The sequence below is a fragment of the Symphalangus syndactylus genome, chromosome 4, assembly GCF_028878055.3.
Source record: "Symphalangus syndactylus isolate Jambi chromosome 4, NHGRI_mSymSyn1-v2.1_pri, whole genome shotgun sequence".
Taxonomy (NCBI): Eukaryota; Metazoa; Chordata; class Mammalia; order Primates; family Hylobatidae; genus Symphalangus; species Symphalangus syndactylus.
In genome coordinates this window covers 86048708-86072528 of record NC_072426.2, presented here as the reverse complement: position 1 = coordinate 86072528, position 23821 = coordinate 86048708, and the positions used below count along the sequence as shown (strand labels likewise).

Genomic DNA, 23821 nt, shown 5'->3' with positions numbered 1-23821 from the left:
TGAGGGCTCTGTTCTGTTCCATTGATCTATGTCTCTGTTGTGGTACCAGTACCATGCTGTTTTGGTTACTGTAGCCTTGTAGTATAGTTTAAAGTCAGGTAGCGTGATGCCTCCAGCTTTGTTCTTTTGGCTTAGGATTGACTTGGCGATGCGGGCTCTTTTTTGATTCCATATGAACTTTAAAGTAGTTTTTTCCAGTTCTGTGAAGAAAGTCATTGGTAGCTTGATGGGGATGGCATTGAATCTATAAATTACCTTGGGCAGTATGGCCATTTTCACGATATTGATTCTTCCAACCCATGAGCATGGAATGTTCTTCCATTTGTTTGTATCCTCTTTTATTTCATTGAGCAGTGGTTTGTAGTTCTCCTTGAAGAGGTCCTTCACATCCCTTGTAAGTTGGATTCCTAGGTATTTTATTCTCTTTGAAGCAATTGTGAATGGGAGTTCACTCATGATTTGGCTCTCTGTTTGTCAGTTATTGGTGTACAAGAATGCTTGTGATTTTTGTACATTAATTTTGTATCCTGAGACTTTGCTGAAGTTGCTAATCAGCTTAAGGAGATTTTGGGCTGAGAAGATGGGGTTTTCTAGATATACAATCATGTCATCTGCAAACAGGGACAATTTGACTTCCTCTTTTCCTAACTGAATACCCTTTATTTCCTTCTCCTGCCTGATTGCTCTGGCCAGAACTTCCAGCACTATGTTGAATAGGAGCGGTGAGAGAGGGCATCCCTGTCTTGTGCCAGTTTTCAGAGGGAATGCTTCCAGTTTTTGCCCATTCAGTATGATATTGGCTGTGGGTTTGTCATAGATAGCTCTTATTATTTTGAGATACGTCCCATCAATACCTAATTTATTGAGAGTTTTTAGCATGAAGGGTTGTTGAATTTTGTCAAAGGCCTTTTCTGCATCTATTGAGATAATCGTGTGGTTTCTGTGTTTGGTTCTGTTTATATGCTGGATTACATTTATTGATTTGCGTATGTTGAACCAGCCTTGCATCACAGGGATAAAGCCCAGCAGTGGGAGATTTTAACATCTCACTGACAATAATAGATACATCATTGGGGCAGAAAATTAACAATGATATTCAAGACTTCAACTCAGCACTGGATCAAATGGACTTGATAGACATCTACTGAACTCTCCTCACAAAAATAACAGAATATACATTCCCATCACCACATGGCAAATGCTCCAAAATCGGTCACAGAATCATACAGAAAACACTCCTCAGCAAACGCAAAAGAACTGAAACCATAACAACCAACCTCTCAGCCCATGGTGCAATCAAATTAGAAATCAAGACTAAGAAATTCACTCAAAATCATACAATTACATGGAAATTGAATAACCTGCTCCTAAATGACTTTTGGGTAAATGATGAACTTAAGGCCAAAATTAAGAAGTTCTTTGAAACTAATGAGAAAAAAAGATATAACATACCAGAATCTCTGGGACACAACCAAGGCAGTGTTAAGATGGAAATTTACAGCACTAAATACCCACATCAAAAAGTTAGAAATATCTTAATTTAACAACCTAACATCACAACTAAAATAATAAAAGAACCAAGAGAAAACCAGCCCCAAATCCAGCAGAAGATGATAAATAACCAAAATCAGAACTGAACTGAAGGAGATTGAAACACAAAAGTATTTGAAAGATCAGTGAATCCAGGAGTTGATGTTTTTGAAAAAAAAAATCAATAAAATAGACTGCTAGCTAGAGTAATAAGAGAGAAAATCCATATACACACAATCAGAAACAATGGAGAAGATATTACCACTGACTCCAAAGAAATACAAGTAACCGTCAGAGAATATTATGAATACCTCTATGCACACACAAGAAAATCTAGAAGAAATGGATGAATTCCTGGGCACATACACCCTCCCGAGACAGCCAGGAAAAAACTGAATCCCTGAACAGACCAATAGTGAATGAGCTCTGAAATTTAATCAGTAACAAACAGCCTACCAAGACCAGACAGATTCATAGCTGAATTCTACCAGATGTACATAGAAGAGCTAGTACCATTCCTGCTAAACTATTCCAAAAAATTGAGGAGGAGGGACTCCTTCTCCTTCATAACTCATTCTGTGAGGCCAGCATCATCTTGATACCAAAACCTGGCAGAGACACAACAAAAAAAGGAAACTTCAGGCAAATATCCTTGGTGAACATCGATGCAAAAATTCTCAACAAATCTCAGCAAACTGAATCCTGCAGCACATCAACAAGCTTATCCATCACAGTTAAGTAGGCTTTATCCCTGGGATGCAAGGTTGGTTCAACATACACAAATCAATACATGTGATTTGTCACATAAAGAGAACTAAAGACAAAAACCATATGATTATCTCAATAGATGCAGAAAAGGCTTTTGATAAAAGTCAACATCCATTCACGTTAAAAATTCTCAATAAACTAGATATTGAAGAAACATACCTCAAAATAACAAGAGCCGTGTATGACAAACCCACAGCCAACATCATACTGAATGGGCAAAAGCTGGAAGCATTCCCACTGAAAACTGGCACAAAACAAGCATGCCCTGTCTCACCAATTCTATTCAACAAAATATTGGAAGTCCTAGCCAGAGAAATCAAGCAAGGGAAAGAAATAAAGGGCATAAAAATCAAGAGAGAGGAAGTCAAACTATTCCTGCTGGCGGATCATCCTATATCTAGAAAACCCCATAGTCTCAGCCCAAAAGCTCTTTACACTGATAAGTTCAGCAGGCTCAGGATACAAAATCAATGTACAGAAATCACTAACATTCCTATACACCAACAACAGTGAAGCCAAGAGCCAAATCAGGAATGCAATCCCATTCCAATTGCCACAAAAAGAATAAATTACCTAGGAATACTGTTAACTAGGTAGGTGAAAGATCTCTACGATGAGAGCTACAAAACACTGCTCAGAGAAATCAGAGATGACACAAACAAATGGCAAAAATTTCATGCTCAAGGATAGGAAAAATCAATATTGTTAAAATGGTCATACTGCCCAAGGTAATTATAACTTTGATGCTATTCACATTAAACTACCAATGACATTCTTCACAAAACCAGAAAAAAATTATCCTAAAATTCACATGGAACAAAAAAAAGAGCTTGAATAGACAAGGCAATCCTAGGCAAAAACAACAAAGCTGGAGGTATTATGCTACCCTACTTCAAACTATACTACAGGACTCCAGTACCTAAAACAGTATGGTACTGGTACAAAAACAGACACCAATGGAACAGAATAGAGAGTCCAGAAATAAGGCCACATACCTACAACTATCTGATCTTTGACAAAGCTGACAAAAACATGCAATGGAGAAAGAACTCCCTATTCAATAAATGGTGCTGGGATAACTGGCTACCCATATGCAGGAGATTGAAAGCTGAACCCTTTCTTTTCACCATATACAAAATTAACTCAAGATGTATTAAAGACTTGGCCTGATGCGGTGGCTCATGCTTGTAATCCCAGCACTTTGGGAGGCCCAAGCAGGCAGATCACCTGAAGTCAGGAGTTCAAGACCAGCCTGGGAAACATGGTGAAACCCCAGTCTCTACTAAAAATACAAAAATTAGCTAGGCATGGTGGTGCACACCTGTAGTCCCAGCTACTCGGGAGGCTTAGGCAGGAGAAACAGTTGAACCTAGGAGGCAGAGGTGGCAGTGAGCCAAGATCAAGCCATCACTCTCCAGCCTGGGTGACAGAGTGAGACTCCATCACAAAAAAAAAAAAGAAAAAAAGAAAAAAGAAAAAGGGATGGATTAAAGACTTAAATGTAAAAGTTCAGGAAGATGGCTGGGGATGATGCCTCATGCCTATAATCCCAGCACTTTGGGAGGCTGAGGCGGGTGGATGACTTGAGGTCAGGAGTTCAAGACCAGCCTGGCCAACATGGTGAAACCCCGTCTCTACTAAAAATACAAAAAATTAGCCAGGCATGGTGGTGGGGGCCTGTAATCCCATCTACTCAGGAGGCTGGGGCAGGAGAATCACTTGAACCCAGGAGGTGGAGGCTGTAGTGAGCCCAGATCACGCCACTGCACTCCAGCCTGAGCTATAGAAAAAAAACTTCGTCTCAAAAAAAAAAAAAAAAAAAAACCCTGGAAGACAACCTAGGCAATACCACTCTGGACATAGGAACAGGCCAAGATTTTATGACAAAGACACCAAAAGCAATTGCAACAAAAGCAAAAATTCACAAATGAGATCAAATTAAACTAAGAGTTTCTGCACATTGAAAGAAACTATCAACAGAATAAACAGACAACAACAGGACAGGAGAAAATTTTTGCAAATTATTCATCTAACAAAGGTCTAATATTTAGCATCTATAAGGAATGTACACAAATTTACAAGAAAAAATATCCCATTAAAAAGTAAACAAAGGATATGAACAGACACTTTTCAAAAGAAGACATATGTGATGGTTAATATTCAGTGTCAACTTAATTGGATTGAAGGATGCAAAGTATTTTTCCTGGGTGTGTGTGTGAGAATGTTGCCAAAGGAGATTAACATTTGAGTCAGTGGACTGGGAGAGGCAGACCCACCATCAATCTGGGTGGGCACCATCTAAATAGCTGCCAGCATGGCAAGAATAAAACAGGCAGAAGAACGTGGAAGGACTTGACTTGCTGAGTCTTCCAGCCTTCATGTGTCTCCCATACTAGATGCTTTCTGCCCTCAAACATCAGACTCCAAGTTCTTCAGCTTTTGGACTCTTGGACTTACACTAGCGTTATGCCAGGGTCTCTCGGGCCTTTGGCCACTGCAGACTGAAGGCTGCACTGTGAGCTTCCCTACTTTTGTGGTTTTGGGACTTGGACTGATTCACTGCTGCCTTCCTTGCTCCTCAACTTGCAGACAGCCTATCATGGGACTTCACCTTGTGATTGTGTGAGTCACTTCTCCTAATAACCTCTCTTTCATGTATACATATATCCTATTAGTTCTGTCCCTCTGGAGAACCCTAATACAACACACATGTGGCCAACAAGCCTATAACAAAAGGGTCAATATCATTGATCATTAGAGAAATGCAAATCAAAACCACAATGAGATACAATCTCACACCAGTCACAATGGCTATTATGAAAAATAACAGATGAACAAAAAATAACAGATGCTGGCAAGGTTGTGGAGAAAAACGAACACTCATGCACTGTTTTTTGTTTGTTTGTTTGTTTTGTTTTTTCAGATGCAGTCTTGCTCTGTCGCCCAGGCTGGAGTGTAGTGGCGCAATCTCGGCTCACTGCAACCTCTGCCTCCCATGTTCAAGCAATTCTCCTGCCTCAGCCTCCTGAGTAGCTGGGATTACATGTGTATGTCACCATGCCCAGCTAATTTTTGTGTTTTTAGAAGGGACCAGGTTTTGCCACATTGGCCAGGCTGGTCTTGATCTCGGTGACTCCTGACCTCAGTGATCTGCCCACCCTGGCCTCCCAAAGTGCTGGGATTACAGATGTGAACCACTGTGCCCGGCCAAGAAAACTTAATACACTGTTGGTGGGAGTGTAAATTAGTTCATCCCAACCTTTTTGGCACTAGGGACCAGTTTCATGGAAGACAATTTTTTCATGGACCAGGGGTGTTAGGGGAGATGGTTTTGGAATGATTCAAGCACATTACATTTATTTATTTAATTTATATTATTATTTTTTGAGACAAAATCTCGCTCTAGTCACCCAGGCTGGAGTGCAGTGGTGCGATCTAGGCTTACTGCAATCTCCACCTCCTGGATTCAAGCAATTCTCCTGCCTCAGCCTCCCAAGTAACTGGGATTACAGGCACCTGCCACAACACCTGGATAAGTTTTGTATTTTTAGTAGAGATGGGGTTTCACCATGTTGGCCAGGCTGGTCTCAAACTCCTGACCTCAGGTGATCCACCTGCCTCGGCCTCCCAAAGTGCTGGGATTACGAGCGTGAGCCACCACACCCAGCACAGCACATTACATTTATTGTGCACTTTATTTCTGTTATTATTACATTGTAATATATAATAATTATACTATCTCACCATAATGTAGAATCAGTGGGAGCCCTGAGCTTGTTTTCCTGCAACTAGACAGTCCCATCTGGGGATGATGGGAGACAGTGACAGATGCACACACTGCAGGGTAAGTGCATTAGATCATCAGGCATCAGATTCTCTAAGGAGCGTGCAGCCTAGACCCTTCACATGTTCAGTTCACATTAAGGTTGGTGCTCCTATGAGAATCCAATGCCACCATTGATCTGACAGCAGGCAAAGTTCAGGCAGTAATGCGAGTGATGGGGAATAGCTGGAAATACAGATGAAGCTTCGCTTGCTTGCTCACTGCTCCTGCTGCTGTGTGGCCCAGTTCCTCACCAGGGTTGGGGACCCCTGATCTAATGTGACAACTCTGGAAATCAGATTCTATACCCCCTATTTGTTGTTGCTGTTGTTGCTGCTGTTTGCTATTTTTGTTCAGTGTCTAATGAGCTTTCTGAAATAATTTTGTAGTCTGGGGCTACTCTTCAACACTCAGCCAGGCAGTTTACATCTCTGCCTTAGCCTTCACTTCCTGCTTGCCCAGAGCCTCAAGGTCAGTCAGAGGTGAGAGCTTTGTGCCTTCCCAGGTCTTTACTGAACATGTACACAGCCCTACACTAGGGAGTAGCCTCATAGATTCCCAGGGATCATTCTGTTGGAATTTTCAAAGCCCTCATGGACATCCAATTCTCCTGTTTTTCTTTTAAAGCTTTTTGGTTAGCCTATTGTCTGCCCAAAATGTTATCTACAACCTCACACAGGCACCAACTTGAATAACGGCCTTTAAATGTTTTTGGCAAATGCCCTCAAGGAAAAGGCTTTTGCATTAAGTGAGCTCTTAGGACAAATAAAGACATCCTGGCAGTGGGATGTTTCTGAAAACCACCAGCCAAGTCAAATGACAGTTCTCTGGGAATGAGGCTTTGAAGGAAATCCAGCCCCATTCTGTCTTTCCAGTGGCTGCCAGGCTATTGGTCTTCACTGTAATTATGGGCTGTTAATTTTCAAGGCTGCACTGGAGCCAGCGAGGAGGGGATGAGAATAGAATAGGGCAAGTTAAAAATACCATACCGCTTGCTGTTCTTAATGAGATTTTTCATTTTGTTTGTGTGTGTGTGTATACATATGTATATACATATATACATACACACACACACAAATATAGTAAATGGAAAATAAATCTTGGGGCCCCCAAATCACTAAGCTGAAGGGAAAAGTCAAGCTGGAAATGGCTTAGGGCAAACCTGCCTCCCATTCTATTCAAAGTCATCCCTCCATTCACTGAGATAAATGCATATCTGATTGCCTCCTTTGGAAAGGCTAATGAGAAACTCAGAAGAATGCAACCATTTGTCTCTCATCTACCTGTGACCTGGAAGCCTTCTTGCTGCTTGAGCTGTCCCACCTTTCTTGAGAGAACCAATGTATATCTTACATATATTGATTGATGTCTCATGTCTCCCTGAAATGTATAAAACCAAGCTGTGCTCTGACTACCTTGGGCATGTGTCATCAGGACCTCCTAAAGCTGTGTCACAGGTATGCATCCACAACCTTGGCAAAATAAACTTCCTAAATTAACTGAGACCCTTCTCAGATATTCAAGCTCACATTTTGGCAACCCTGAAGGGATTCTGAGTGGAGGCAATCTCCTCACCAATCTCCTATTGGTGCTTGGTATCAGCTTGAACTATCTTTATGGCTCAAACCAATAGGACAATTTGCTGAGGCCTGGAAGCACTCCCTCCAGAGAAACACTGATTTTTCAAAATTTGGTCAAGATCTCAAGTTTATTTTGCTGTATAACTCCTTTTTTTTGAGTTTTACTAGCTTCCAACACAAGAAAGGCAAGTTTTTCCTGCTTTGATGATGATGAAATGCAGGTAACTCCTTTACGGAGTTTGAGCTTGCTTCCAACAGGGAAGACAAATTTGAGTTTTTTCCTGCTTCTAGGATGGTAAAGAACAGTCTTCAGCTTGAGACCCATCCCTTACCTAAGGATGGGTAACTGAATTGGGACGTCTTCGCTAAAGTTAAGATTAACAACCAGCTGATTGTAATTTCTCTTTACCATTAGAGCACTCAGTAATTGGATAAGTTGTGCCATCTTTGTTTTGCTTAATTGTTTTTGTTGTTGTTGTTTGTTTGCTTTTGTTGTTGTTTCAGTCTTTTTCCCATTGGGATTGATCAACTCTATCTGACTTGATCAAATCCAAAGGAAACTTCCAAATTATGGGGAACAAGACCTCTGAAGTGGCTGAATTCCCACACTGTGGTGGGGGAGAAAAACGGCCAACAAAAGGAAAAAAAAAATGAAACAGTAAAGATTTTTTATTTTGACTGCTTAAGGGTCTTTATTTACATAATGAGGCCAACTTTTTGCTAGCCAGGCCAAACCGAAAGAGCAATGGCTGTCACCCCACACTGCAGTTCCATAGCTAAGGGCTCTGGCTTCTTTTTTTCTACCAGGACAGCTTGGGTGTGGTTCCCAAATCAAGCCATTTCTGGTTTGGTACTTGGTACTTCTGAAATAGCAGCAATTTGTTCTAGCTGAATTATGGTAATGAGATTTAAAAGGTTTTTTTAAAGGAGCTCAATGATTAAAAGTCAGCTTAACTAAAAGCTAACATCCAAGATGTGTGCATGTGTGTGTGTTTGTGCGTGTGTGTGTGTGTGTGTATGTGTGTGTATGTGAGTGTGTTTGTATTGAAAAGGCCTTCACATTTTTTCTTCTCCTAGGAACTTGTCTCTCTCTCTCTCTTTTTTTAGCTAAAGATTTTTTTTTCTCAGTTGACTGAATTCTGGTTTTTTTTTTTCATTTACTTCTGCGGTATCTCCTTTCTCTTGCACCCTCTGCTGCATGAGGGACCTAAAATATTATAGTTTATAATAGCCTGGCTTTCCTTCAAGAAAGCAGAGAAGGCACCAGACTCCCTTTTGGGGAGAAACCTGTTTTTCCTTATGACATTCCGAGAGTGTAAGCAGATAGGTTCATCTCAGCTCTTAAACTGCTTGCTTTTGTATTGTGTTACCTGACTTACTGACTAAAAGAGTTATTGCACCAAAGCCTACTCTGGTTTTTAAGGAAGAGTGTAGTTTAGACATTAGAAGTGTCTTCGTTTAAATAAAATTTTAAGTGCACTGAAAAAGCATCACATGGTCTAGCCTCATAATAATTCTCCCTTTTGGGAGATCCAGGATTCAGTGTGGGCTCTGCTCAGAGCTCAGAGATCTAGTCAAAAGATAGGTAGTTCCTATATAAATAAAATTGGTCTCCTCATATAATCCAATGATAGATTTCTCTCTTTTTTTTTTCTGAGACAGAGTTTTTGCTCTTGTTGCCCGGGCTGGAGTGCAGTGGCCCGATCTTGGCTCACTGCAACCTCTGCCTCCCGGGTTCAAGTGATTCTCCTGCCTTAGTCTCCTGAGCAGCTGGGACTACAGGCGCCCACCACCACACCTGGCTAATTCTTGTATTTTCAGTAGAGACGGGGTTTCACCATATTGGGCAGGATGGTCTTGATCTCCTGACCTCCTGATCCACCTGCCTCGGCCTCCCAAAGTGCTGGGATTACAGGCATGAGCCACCGTGCTGGGCTATCCTATGATAGATTTCTATAGTTTTTGTTTGATTTGGCATAATTTTTTTTTTTTTTTTTTTTTTTTTTTTGAGATGGAGACTCTCTCTGTCACCCAGCCTGGAGTGCAGTGATACCATCTCGGCTCACTGAAACCTCTGCCTCCCAGGTTCAAGCGATTCTCCCACCTCAGCCTCCCAAGTAGCCAGAATTACAGGCATGTGCGACCACACCTGGCTAACTTTTGTATTTTTAGTAGAAACGGGTGTTCACCATGTTGGCCAGGCTGGTCTCGAACTTCTGACCTCAGATGATCCACCCACCTCGACCTCCCAAAGTGCTGGGATTTATAGGCCTGAGCCACTGCACCTGGCGTGGTACGTGGTTTTACTGCATGTGACTAGTTTACATGCAACTAGCCATGCAAGTTCAGTAACCCAAGGGGATCTATACCCTGTTCAACAAGAACCATCTACTGATGACACTTCTGGAAGTCTGGGCAATGTCGGCTTGCTGTAAGAGTTCCCAAATGCTCTCAATTATCATGTGATGACAAAGTTTTCAAACCAGTAAATTCTGAGTAGCCCTTTACTATGAATAATCTTGAATAAGCTAGTACTGCCCTCCACAACCACAATTTTAAAAAGTCTGTATTGGTTTTCTCTTAAATTCAAGCATCATGTAAATATGAGGATTTCCCATATTCCCATAGAATCATAAAGATGATCACTGGTAATATGCGTGCTACATATATGTTACCAGGTTTTTTCTACTCTTTTTTTTGAGACAGAGTCTCACTCTGTCACCCAGTCTAAAGTCCAGTGGCACGATCTCGGCTCACTGCATCCTCTGCCTCCTGGGTTCAAGCAATTCTCCCATCTCAGCCTCCCAAGTAGCTGGAATTACAGGGGCCTGCCACCACGCCCACCCAGCTAATTTTTTTTGTATTTTCAGTAGAGACGAGGTTTCACTAAGTTGACCAAGCTGGTTTCGAACTCCTGACCTCTGGTGATCCACCCACCTCTGGTGATCCACCCAAAATGCTGGGATTACAGGCATGAGCCATCATGCCTGGCCATTTTTTTGTATTCTTATACAATTATATGCTTGCTTTATAAAAATGAACTGTCACTAGGCAGTCCCTGTCCCAATCACCTCCGTGCCTCTTTGCTGGGGCTTGTGGGTTGACAGTTGAAGTTTCAGGACCGCAGGAAAAGTGCCTTAAATAATACTTTCCTGCAAATGGATAGCCATTTTTTTTCCCATTGATTGGAGATGTTCGCTATAGCACATCCTATGTGGGTCTGGTTCCTGCCATTATTCTCTCCCTCACCATGGTGATCCCCAGAGGACTCCCTAACAAAATAAACCTCCTACCTGTACATTTTCCTCTCCAGTCTTTTTCTAAGCCCCTGTGAGAAGTTCAGCTAATATAAGTGTGCAAACTAGGTGTAAACATCTGCCTCCAAAAGTCCCACCAGGGTCTTGCTATGAAGGGAGCCTTCTCTAGTAGGTTGGGAAAACCAGTAGGAGAGCTAAAGCTCCAGGGTCCTTGCCCTCAGTGATTGGCACCCTAGCAGAAACTGGGCACTGTCCACAAATCTATCCCCACCTCCTTCTTGGATGCACAGCTACTAAATTGTAGCCTCCCCTGCAGCTCAGCGGGCTGTGTCTGAGCTCATGGCAGTGGCAGGTGCACATGCCTGTCACCCAGCCCAGCCCTGCTTCTTCTGTCTGGCTGATGAGAAGCTGATCTCAAAAGAATGCTCTTGCCTGGCAGAGCTTCCCCTGCATATTGAGGTCCCTGAATGACCAATGGAGGCCTGCAGTGCCCCTGGAGGCCTGGACCGTCTCTGTGCCATCCCAGAGGTGAGAAGTGCCCTGACTTCTTGTGAGCTTCCATGTGGGGCTACTCATAACCTCACCTGCTCTGGCTCATTCCAGCTCTACAGGGGTGCTTTACGTGACATCCATTGGACTCTCAGATATGTGTGTTCTTATAGTTCTGGTCTAAAATAAGGAATAAAAATTGCCCACCGTGTTCCCTTTTGTACACTGTGGTTTTGGGCAGCTCTGATGTGAGACTTGTTTTCTAAAAGTATCCTGCTCCTCCCGAGGAGGGGGCAGTGGAATAATGACAACCTAGGCTAGAAGCAGCTAGTTGGTGTCTCTTGGGCATCAAAATAGTGAGTAAATACTAACACTTCAAACAGATCCTCTAGGAAAGCATGCTGAAATTCACCAGAGACGTGACAAGAATCACAGACAACAGAGGAGAGGGAAGCCTGCCGAGCTGGGACCCCCAAGGAGCCAAAAGGAGCTCCCTAACACAGGGAAGAGGTGAGCGAGTGAGAGAACCCTGAAATTTCACAACTCTGCCATGGATCTTTGCAATCCTAGTCACAGGGAACCCCCTCATTGTCCCCGGGCCTCCAGATGAACACAGGGAGCCTGCTGGAGACTGTTTAGAGGCACTGCTCAAGTCTACATGGATCCCACAGGCTTTTGATCCCTGATCTGCCTGGTGCAGCCACTGCTGCCTGCCATGGCGGGGAAATGGGCACTTTCGTGTGCCCCAAAGACAAATACTGCAGCTGTGGTGAGGAGGAGTGGGTAGACGATGCTGTGCATGGCTTCCCTCTGCTGCTCCTCTCTGCTAAATGGGACTTGCCTGCTTTGGTGACAGGCTGCCAGTGCCACCGCCCACCCCTGCCTGAGCATGACAGCCACAGCTCAGTGTTCCTCTAAGAGCCCAACCCCCAGAGGCTGCCCATTAGCCCGTTCCACCACAGGCTTGCCTCTGCTGCCCCAGGCCAGGGAGGGAGCAGGAAGTCCAGGTACCTTCCTGAGCTCCTAACAGCAAAATGCAGCTTTGGGAGAGAAGTGCAAGTGGGCCATGAGCCCAACAACTGCCATTGCTCATTGCCCCAGCTGAAGGGTCCTGCCCTCCTGGGTGAAAGGTGCACAGCACAGCCATCCTGCTATGCCTGGATATTGCAGCTGTGGCCTGGAGCCCTTCAGAATGCCCAGCCCCCACAGTCCTGTGATCTGTTCTCCGGCTCCAGGGTACCAGCCCATCCCTCTCTATCACAGCCAGCACCTGAACTCTGGGCTGACTAGATCCTGGTCCAGCCACATCAGGACTCCTACATGCCATCTAGAGGGTCATTGAGACATGTGGGAGTTGGGGAATTACCTAGCCCAGTCCAACATCGCTGGCACCTGACTCCCTGGGCCTGAGTTAGGGCCCACCCAACCAGCCAACACCACCATGATGACTCCCACCCAGGCAGAGCCATTCCCCATCTCCCCATGAGGCAGCGGCATTACCACATGGAGAATATTATCACATTGGCGAGCCATACAACTGCCTGCATTGGGCTGAGTGAAGAAGTTCCACCCTGAAGCCACTCCTGCGGAGAGGCACACAGGACAGGTATTTTTCATGTCTCTTAGCCACACTGTGGCCTGGAGATAGACCACAGTGTGCCTCTGAAGTGAGACACCAGCCCCAGAACAGGGGTGTGATAGGGAAGCTGATTGCATTCCTGCCTATCTAGGACGTGGAGCCAGTGCAGCCCCTTCATCCCACCACAGAGACCTCTGTGCATTTCATCAGGAGCTCCCCCAGCCACCCCCATCAGGGCTGGTGCCTGTGCTTATCATTGGGCGTGTTTGTGGGAAAGCCAGGGGGTCCAGCTCTGCCCCGCTGCATCCTCCCTTTCACTCCCCCAATGTATTCTGAACAGGAAGCTCAGGGCACCTGGCATTCCGCTGTCCAGCCTGTCACCTGAAACTATAGAGAGCACCTCAGTGAACAAAGATCAAGTACAAACCCATGGGCTTATTCCACAGCAAGCTCTTTTTGTAAGTGCCACCTACTGGCCTGCAGGTTGAACTGCACCCCCCAATAAAACAAGTGCACAGGGCTGCAGGAGAAAAGCCAAAACCCCTACCAAAATACTCTACAGTGACAACCTCAAGGGGAGGGGGATAACAGAGAAAATATCCCACATAAATGAAAATAAATTAAAAAATCAGAAGTGTCAGCTCCTCCAGATGAGAAAGAACCAGTGTAAAAATTCTGGCACCATGAAAGATCTGAATGTTGTGACAACATCAAATAATCACACCAGCTCTCCAGCAATAAGCTCCAACAGAAATGAAAACTCAAATATTACAGATAAAGAATCAAACTTATGGATTGCGGGGAAGGTCAACGAAAGCCAAGAGAAAGTTGAAGACTAACACAAAGAAATCATGAAAACAAACTAGGAAACTAAGGAAGAGATAAATACCTTAAAAAAAAAAAAAACCCAACAGAACTTCTGGAAATAAAAAATACACTTAGAGAATTTCAAAATACAGTTAAAACCTTTAACAATCCAAGTAGAAGAAAAAATTTTGAGATCTTGAAGATTGGTCTTTTGAATTAACACAGTCAGACAAAAATAAAGAAAAAAGCTTTTTTTTTTTTTAAAAAAAAAATATAGGATTATGTAAAATCACCAAACCTATAACTTATTGACATTCCTGAGAGAGAAGAAGAAAGAGTAAGCAAACTGGAAAACATCTGGGGGAATAATTCAGGGAAATTTCCTTAATCTTGCTAGAGAGGTAGACTTCAAGATATAAGAAACTCAGAATACACTTACAAGATATTATAGAAGATGAACATCATGAAGACATGTAGTTATCAGACTATGCAAGGTCCGCAATAAGAAAAAAATCTTAAATGCAGCTAGAGAAAATGATCAAATTACCTACAAAAGAAAACCCATTAGACTAACAGCAGACATCTCAGCAGAAACCCTACAAGCTGGAAGAGATTGGGGGCCTATTTTTAGCCTCCTCAAGGGAAAAAATGCCAGCCAAGAATTTCATATCTCACCAAACTAAGCTTCACAAATGTAGGAGAAATAAAGTGTTTCCCAGACAAACAAGTGCTAAGAGAATTTGTCACCACTAGATTGGTACTACAAGAAATGCTCAAAGGAATTCAAAACATCGAAATTAAAGGGCGCTACTCACCATCATGGAAGGATACATAAGTACAAAGCTCACAGATCCTATAAAGCAATTACAAATTTGAAACTCCAAAACAACTAGCTGACAACATTATAACGTGAACAACACCTCACATATCAATATTAAACTGGAATGTAAATGGCCTAAATCAGGGGTCCCCAATCCCCAGGCCATAGACTGATACCAGTCCTTGGCCTGTTAGGAACCCGGCCACACAGCAAGAGTTGAGTGGTGGGCAGGTGAGCATTATCGCCTGAGCTCTGCCTCTGGTCAGATCAATGGCAACATCAGATTATCATAGGAGCATGAACTCTATTGTGAACTGCACATGCAAGGGATCTAGGTTGCATGCTCCTTAGAGAATCTAATGCTTGATGATCTGAGGTCAATCAGTTTCATCCTGAAACAATTCCCTGCCACCATCTGTGAAAAAATTGTCTTCCATGAAACTGGTCCCTGATGCCAAAAAGGTTGGGGGCTGCTGGTCTTAATGATCTGCTTAAAAGATCAGAGAGGAAAATTGGATATAAAACCAAGACCCAACCATCAGCTGCATACAAGAGACCAATCTACTGGCTAAAGACAATTTCAGACTCAAAGTAAAATGGTGAAAAAGATATATCGTGCAAATGGAAAACAAAAGTAAGCAGGAGTAGCCATTCTCATATTAGATAACACAGACTTTAAACCAACAACATTAAAAAAGACAAAAATACCATTATATAATGATAAAGCATTCAATACAATAAGAAGATTTTACTAAATATATATGCACCCAACAATGGAGCATTCAGATTCATAAAACAAATAGTACTAGACCTAAGAAAACAGATTGATAGCAATATAATGATAGTGGGGGACTTCAATATCCCAGTGACATCACTAGACAGACCATCGAGGTAGAAAATAACAAAGAAACCCTGGACTTAAACCAGACTACAGATCAAATAGACCTAAAAACATTTATAGAGCATTCTACTAACAACCACAGAATATACATTCTTTTCACCTGCACATGAAACATTCTCCAAAATTGACCATAACCTTGGCCATAATGCAAGGCTCAATAAAATAAAATAAAAACTGAAATAATATCAAGTGTCTTCTCAAACCACTGTGAAATGAAATTGAAATCAATACCAAGAGGAACACTCAAAACTGCACAAGTACATGGAAACTAAACAACTTCCTCCTGAACGACTCTTGGGTAAACAATGAAATTAAGGCAGAAATAAAAAAATTATTTGAAATGAATGAAAACAGAGACATAAAATACCAAGACGTCTGGGAAAGAGCAAAAGCAGTACTAAGAGGAAAGCTTATAGCACTAAATGCCTACATCAAAAAGACAGAAAGATCTCAAATTAACAACCTAACATCACAGTTGAAGGAACTAGAAAAAACAGAACAAACCAAACTCAAAGATAGGAGAAGAAAGGAAATAACAAGGAGCAGAACTAAATGGGATTGAGACCACAAAAAGATAAAAAGGATCAATAAAACAAAAAGTTGATTCATTGAGGGGGTAAACAAAATTGACAGACTGCTAGCTAGATTAACCAAGAAAAACGAGAGAAGATTCAAATAAGCACAATCAGAAATGACAAAGGTGACCTTATAAATGATGCTACAGAAATACTAAAGATCATTAGAGACTACTATGAACAACTCTATGCACACAAACTAGAAAACCCAGAGGAAATTGATAAATTCCTGGAAACACAAAATCTCCCAAGACTGAACCAGGAAGAAATAGAAATCCTGAATGGACCAATAATGGATAAGAAAATTGAATTAGTAATAAGAAACTCTCCAAAAAAACACACACACAAAATTTCCCAGGACCAGATAAATTCACAGCTTTGTACATCTACCAGATGTACAAAGAAGAGCTAGTATCAATCTTACTAAAACTATTCCAAAATATTGATGAGGATCCAGTATCATCCTGATACCAAAATCAGGCAAGGACACAATAAAAAATAAAACTACAGGTCAATATCCTTTATGAACATACATGCAAAAATCATCAAAAAAATACTAGTAAAACAAATCCAGCAGTGCATCAAAAAGATAATTCATCACAGTCAAGTGGGCTTTATTCCAGGGATGCAAAGATGGTTAAAGACAGCAAATTAATAAACATGATTCACCACATAAACAGAACAAAAACAAAAATCATATGATCATCTCAATAGATGCAAAAGAAGCATTCAATAAAATTCAACATCCTTTCATGATAAAAACCCTCAATAAACTAGACATCAAAAGAACATACCTCAAAATAATAAGAGCCATATAAGACAAACCCATAGCCAACATCATACTGAATGGGGAAAAGTTAAAAGCATTCTCCTTAAGATCTGAAACAAGACAAGAATGCCCACTCTCGCCACTCCTATTTAACATAGTACTGGAAGTCCTGGCTAGAGCAATCAGGCAAGAGAAAGAAATAGAAGGTATGCAAATTGGAAAAGAGGAAGTCAAATTATCTCTGCTTATGATGACATGATTGTATACCTAGAAAACCCTAAAGACTCTTCCAATAGACTCCTAGACTTGATAAACAACTTTGGTAAAGTTTCTTAAGATAAAAATCAGTGTACAAAGATCAGTAGCATTTGAATACACCAATAACATGGAAGCTGAGAACCAAATCAAGAACTCAATCTCATTTACAATAGCCACCTAAAACAAATTACCTAGGAATACATTTAACCAAGGACGTGAAAGATCCCTGCAAGGGTAACTATGAAACATTGATGAAAGAAACCATAAATGATGCAAATGGAAAAACATCTCATGCTCATGGATTGGAATAATCGATATTGTTAAAATGACCATATTCCCTAAAGCAATCTACAGATATGACACAATTCCTGTCAAATTTTCAACATCATTATTCACAGAACTAGAAAAAAAAATTCTAAAGTTTATATAAAACAAAATAAAGCCTAACTCGCCAAAGTAATTGTAAGAAAAAAGAAATCCAGAGGCATCATATTGCCTGACTTCAAATTATACTGCAAGGCTACGGTAACTAAAACAGCATGGTACTAGTACAAAAAATGGACATGTAGATCAATGGAACAGAATAGAGAGCCCCAAAATTAAAGTTACTTACCTACAATTAATAGATGTTTGACAAAGTCAACAAAAAATAAACAGTGGGGAGAGGACAGACACCCTATTCAATAAGCGGTGGTGGAAAAATTGGCTAGCCATATGCAGGGGAATGAAACTGGACTCCCATCTCATTATAAACAAAAATTAATTCAAGATGGATTAAAGACCCAAACAAGACCTGAAACTGTAAAAATCCCAGAAAAAAAGCCTAGGAAAAATGTGGATATCAGCCTAGGCAAATAATTTATGACAAAGACCCCAAAAGCAAATGCAACAAAAACAAAAATAGGCAAATGGAACTTAATTAAACTGGAAAGCTTCTGCACAGCAAAATAAATGATCAACAGAGTAAACAGACAACTTACAGAATGGGAGAAAATATTTGCGAATTATGCCTCCAACAAAGAACTAATATCCAGAATATATAAAGAAATCAACAACTAAACAGAAAAAAAACAAGCAACCTTATTAAAAATTAAGCAAAGGATATGAATAGACATTTCTCAAAAGAAGAACTATAAACAGCAAGCACATGAAAAAGTTCTCAACACTGCTAATTATCAGATAAATGCAAATTAGCACCACACTGAAATATCATTTTACACCAGCCAGAATGGCTATTTTTAAAAAGTCAAAAAACAACAGATGTTGTTGTGGATGTAGACAAAAGGAAATGTTCATACACTGATGGTGGAAATGTAAATTGGTTCAACATCTATGAAAATCAGAATGCAGATTTCTCAAAGAACTAAAAATAGAACTACCGTATGACTCAGTAGTCCAACTACTGGGTATCTATCCAAAGGAAAAGAAACCCTTATATAAAAAAGACACCTGTACTAGTATGTTTATCTCAGCAATATTCACAATAGCAAAGTCATGGAACCAATGGTGGACCAGATAAATAAGATGTGGTATATATACACTATGAAATACTATGCATCTGTAAAAAATGAAATCATGTTCTTTGCAGCAATGTGATGGAGGTGGAGGCCATTATCCTAAGTGAACTAACTCAGAAACAGAAAATCAAACACTACACATTCTCATTTACCAGTAGGAACTAAACAATGGGTACACATGGACATATGGATGGAAATAAGAGATGCTAGGGACTCCAAAATGGGAGAGGGTGGGAGGGGGATGAGGGTTGAAAGACTACCTATTGGAAACAATGTCCAGTGTCTAAGTGATGGGGTGCGTTTCTTCGTATGGGGTCTCAGAGTTGCAGGGACGGGAAGCAACATCTTCATGTTTCCATGTGGGTAACACAGAAGAAATAAAGTCTTTCTACACTTTCATGTTATTTCAGCTCCCTTTCTGCCTAATGAAAGCTTTCCCACACTTTTCCTGGGGTCATGAGTACAGTGAACATTTTCTCCCTTAGTCTTGAGAGATACACAGTCCCAGGCACCTTGTAAAGTTGCCTTGGCTGCTCTGGGCACATTTGTATGTGGCTGTAGGCATTAGGCAGCTGGGCCAGGCGGCCTAGAGCCAGAGGGTGCACTGTCTGGCTGGCTGTCCCTTCCCACACCTGCAGGCATGCATCCTACCTCTCCGGACCCTGTCTCATTGCGCTGCACACAGGCCATGCACCTGCTCACCAGGCACCAGGCGCCCTTGTCATAAATATCTCCACCTGTCTAGCAATGAGGTGGGAATGCTCAATTCTTTGTGCAAATCTCTGTATTTACAGGACCAGAGGTGTTTTGTTTTGTGAAACAAAAACTCTCTAAAAAATAAAGCAAGACAAAAAATTGATGAAGCCAGGCCTCCCATTCCAGGAAGAATGTTGAGAAGTGAAGTGTGGAGGGGCAGCATGCTCTCAAGTACCCACAGTTGCTCAGGGAATGAGCCTCCAAATGGGGAAAAACCAAATGACTTGGTCCCGTCCACCCCCAGGGGCTCTAGCACCCTCTTCCATTTCCTCAACATTGACCTGTCTCATTTCCCTGGATGCCTTGTGCAGGGCATTGTGCGCCTGGAAAAGCCTCTCATAACCAGCTAGGGAGACAGATGTGCAGACACAGAGGGGAGAGGCTGGGGAAGGGTGGGAGAGGCCTGCTTCCCATCATGGCAGCTGGCAGGACCCAGATGCAGAGTCCAGGCTGCAGCAGGACAGGAGGGTGCAAGACAGAGAAAGGGGACAAGAAAGAGTAACTCCTCAGGATGATGGCACTGAAGGTCAAAGTCATGTGACCTAGAGAAAGCTCCCAAAGCCCTATACACAGAGGCAAGCCATTGTGTTGAAGCCTTAAAACAAAGAAACAAACAGACAAACATGGGAGGGGGGACAGTGTGGTTATCACTGTCAAATTAGTCAATACTGTTTAAAATCCAAACCTGGTATATTTTTAACTTGTACTTGTCTTTCAGAATGTCTATGGAAAAGCATCAATATTGCATTCCAGTAGATGGGGGAGGTGGAGAGCTGTTTATTTACTTTCAAAGATGGATTAGGGATGACTGGACAACCTCGGCCATAGCTCCCCCCTCCTGACGTGCTCACGAGCCCCATATGGGGTGCCTATGGCCTGTGTGGGTGGCACCTTGGGCAGTCATGCAGCCACCATGTGCACATGGTGGGCGCTGGGACACTGCCTGTTGACACTCATCTCTGTTGGGGCTGTGGTTTCTTTTCTTTTTTTTTTTTTTTTTTGAGACGGGGTCTTTCTCTGTCCCCCAGGCTGGAGTGCAGTGGCGCAATCTCGGCTCACTGCAAGCTCCGCCTCCCGGGTTCACGCCATTCTCCTGCCTCAGCCTCCCGAGTAGCTGGGACTACAGGCGCCCGCCAACACGCCCGGCTAATTTTTTGTATTTTTAGTAGAGGCGGGGTTTCACCGTGTTAGCCAGGATGGTCTCGATCTCCTGACCTCGTGATCCGCCCGCCTCGGCCTCCCAAAGTGCTGGGATTACAGGCTTGAGCCACCGCGCCCGGCCGGGGCTGTGGTTTCTTCTATGGGGACAAATGATTAAGGAGGGAAGTTTATCTTTTCTCGTGAAATGAGGAGGATTCCCTGAAATTTGCCTGGTCTTGGGGACTGTGTGGGGTATCTGGGAAGATAATTAGCATTTCCAGAAACGGCCTCACTGCCTTCTGGGACACATTCAGAATTTGAGTAGCCAAAAAATGGAAACCAGGGACAAGAAGATGAGGAGTACAGGAAGTGAGATATGCAAGTATTTTTCCTTTCAAAAAGCTAGGGAGGGGCTGGGTGCTGTGGCTCACGCCTGTAATCCGAAAACTTTGGGAGGCAGAGGTGGGTGGATCACCTGAGGTCAGGAGTTTGAGACCAGCCTGATCAACATGGTGAAACCCCATTTCTACTAAAAATACAAAAATTAGCCAGGCGTGGTGGCAGGCTCCTGTAATCCCAACTACTCAGGAGGCTAAGGCAGGAGAATCGCTTGAACCCAGGACGCGGAGGTTGCAGTGAGTTGAGATCACACCATTGCACTCAGCCTGGGCCTGGGCGACAGAGCGAGACTCTGTCTCAAACAACAACAACAACAACAACAAATGCTAGGGAGGGAGACTCAGTATTGAATTCATATTTCAAAGACTTTTTGGGCTTTTTAAATGGAGAATTTGGCCTAAGTCCTCATGTGTCCCAGCCCTTGATGACAGATGAAGTCGGGGCTGTTGGGACTGGAATGCATCCATGCCTGGCATCCCGACGGCACCAGGGAGCTGTGTCGTGGCAGGTGCAGTATAAATCCAGCTCACTCAAAGAACAAGCTCCCTGGTGTCAAACACAATCAACTTTGATCAGCAAGAATTCAACTCCTTTGACCATAAGAAAAGACTCAATGTATATGTCCAGTTCAGCAACAAAAGCCTGTTAATCTTGGGTGTTTGGTGCCTTAGAAGTTGGGCTCTGAGGGGGTTAGTGACAAAGGGGGTTCTGCAGTGTGTCTGAGCAGCGGGGACAGCAGCGGCAGCATCCTGGAGGGAGGCCTCAAGCACCTAGCAGGGGGGAGGCGGCTCCTGGAGGAGCAGGTGAGGGGGAGGCACTCCCGGCTGGGTTGAAGGCAGCTCTCTGGGTTGCACAGAGTCTGTACTTGGGAAAAGTACTCTGGGCTGTGTCTCAGGCAGATCCTTGGGCTGCAGCGAGCCTGTTTGAGGGCGAGGCACTCCCGGCTGTGTCTCAGGCACATCCTTGGGCTGCAGGGAGCCTGTGGTAGGGAAAGGCACTCCTGGCTGTGTGGAAAGCAGATCCTTGGCCAGCAGGGACCTTGTGCATATGGGGACTGTGCAAGGGCTAAGCTGAGGTACCTGCCCTGTAGGGAAGAGAAGAGAGAGAAGGTCACCGTGATGGCATTCGAATTGGGCTCAGAAGGCTGCGGTTGCCTGGCTCCAGGGATGGGGCCAGGACCCATCGGGACCCACAGGGTGGGCCTTGCTGTGCTCCTCCTCTCTCTCCTGGGTGCTGCCTCCAGCCTGGACTCCTCCTTCCAGACTCAGCTGTAGCATTAAAAGTCCCCTCTGCCTCTCCAGGCAGCCCTGGGTCTCTGACTCTGGATTTCCTCAGCCCTCTGGTCGAAATTGTTTGCTTCCCCCTGGTAGCTAGGGGGAGGCCCCAATTACCTCTGTGCCCCAGCATGGCCCAGAAGGCTCTAGTGAGCATGTGGAAGGGATGAGCGCTCACCACAGCCCTCAAGGCTGGCTCCAGGGACCCTTGGGTGGGTGATGAGCTGAGAAGGCAGCAGCTCCACAGTTCCCTTGGTTTGGGAAGAGGATGATCCAGACCCGTAGGAAGAGCAAACTCTGTCTTGCAGAAGCAGCTGCTTTGTTTTCATCTTGGGCACACACCAGTGTAGCCAACCCACCACCCACACAGCTGCAAGCCACACAGAGATTGTCTTTGTGTTCGTCTGCGATGCCTTTCTCTCTGCTGGCTTCTTACGCTCATGATCGGGGCAAGCTTGTCTGAGGACTTGATCAGGGCCTTTCAAAAAGGCCCTCAGCGTCACTCTAAGTAAGGTCAAAGGGACTGGGGTTCAATCTAGCCTCTGACCTCAGGCAAGTCACTCAACCTCTTGGGACTAGCTTTCCCATCTCTCAAATGGGCCGAGCAATACCAAACATGGATTGGTCACCCCAAGTCCATTCTTCCTGTCTTCCTTACTAACGAGGCCTGCTTTTGTTGAGAGAGGGAATGTGGTGCAACAAACCACCATGGCATATATTTACCTATGTAACAAACCCACACATCCTGCACATGCATCCCGGAACTTAAAATTAAAAAAAAAGAGAGAGAGAGGCAATGTGCTCAGTCGTAAAATGACCTTTTCCCAGTCTCCCTTGCTGAGCACATGGCCATGTGAATGCATTCTGGCAATGGAGTATAAATAGGAATTGTTGGGCATTGCTTTAAAGAAGGCTGCTTTCCCTTTTTCCTTCTTCTTCCTGCCTGGAGTATGAGTGTGATGGCTGGAGCTCCAGAAGCCATCTTGTAGGCATGAAGCAAATTGAAAGCCTGGCCTTTTCAAGGAGAATTGTTAGGTTTCCCCAAGGCTGTTCTCTTGGGGCTTAGCAGGCAGCGAATTAGATAACAATCTTTCTCAGAGCCCCTCAGCTCTCCCATTTCTCAATTTGTCTTCTGTTTCTGTAATGTTCTTCCTAATGTCTGCCCAGTGAACTGCCACTCACCTTTTCAGACTCAGCTCCAGAGTGGCCTCCTCCAGGATGCCCCTTATCCTTGCCCCCAGCTAAAGTGACCACCCTGCTTGGTCTTTCTGGTCATGTCCTGGCAGAAGGCTGAGCCCATTGTGGGAATTGCCCTGTCCTTCTAGATGTGCCTGTCCTTGCTCTGCAAGCATGAGGACTGTAGCTGCATCCCCTTCAGCACCTGTGGCTGGAGGGCTGCAGCAGGATCCCAGGATGCCAGTGGGCATATGCCACTTTGCTTCGACCTCCCCATCTGTGATCTCATGCTGATGATGCCCACAGAACACGACAGGAGCAGCAGCCCATCAATGCTTGTGGTTTCCCTGGCGTGGGGCCTGTTCAGCTCCTTCTGTACTCAAGGCCACCCTTCCCAGGCTGC

General features: G+C 43.5%; 1 protein-coding gene across 4 annotated transcripts in view; it reads right to left on the bottom strand.

Annotated features, from left to right (window-relative positions):
* Window positions 1–21394: 21394 nt before the first annotated feature.
* The window catches only part of ANTXRL (ANTXR like), a 41840-nt gene continuing 39413 nt past the window's right edge, over window positions 21395–23821 (bottom strand). For 2 of the 4 annotated variants that reach the window (XM_055275438.2, XM_055275439.2), the window contains one exon: window positions 21395–22052. In XM_055275438.2, coding sequence (XP_055131413.1) covers window positions 21636–22052 — 417 coding nt within the window. In that variant the 3' untranslated portion in view covers window positions 21395–21635. The remainder of the gene's footprint in view (window positions 22053–23821) is intronic. The other 2 variants (XM_055275440.2, XM_055275441.2) reach the window with 2 other exon arrangements.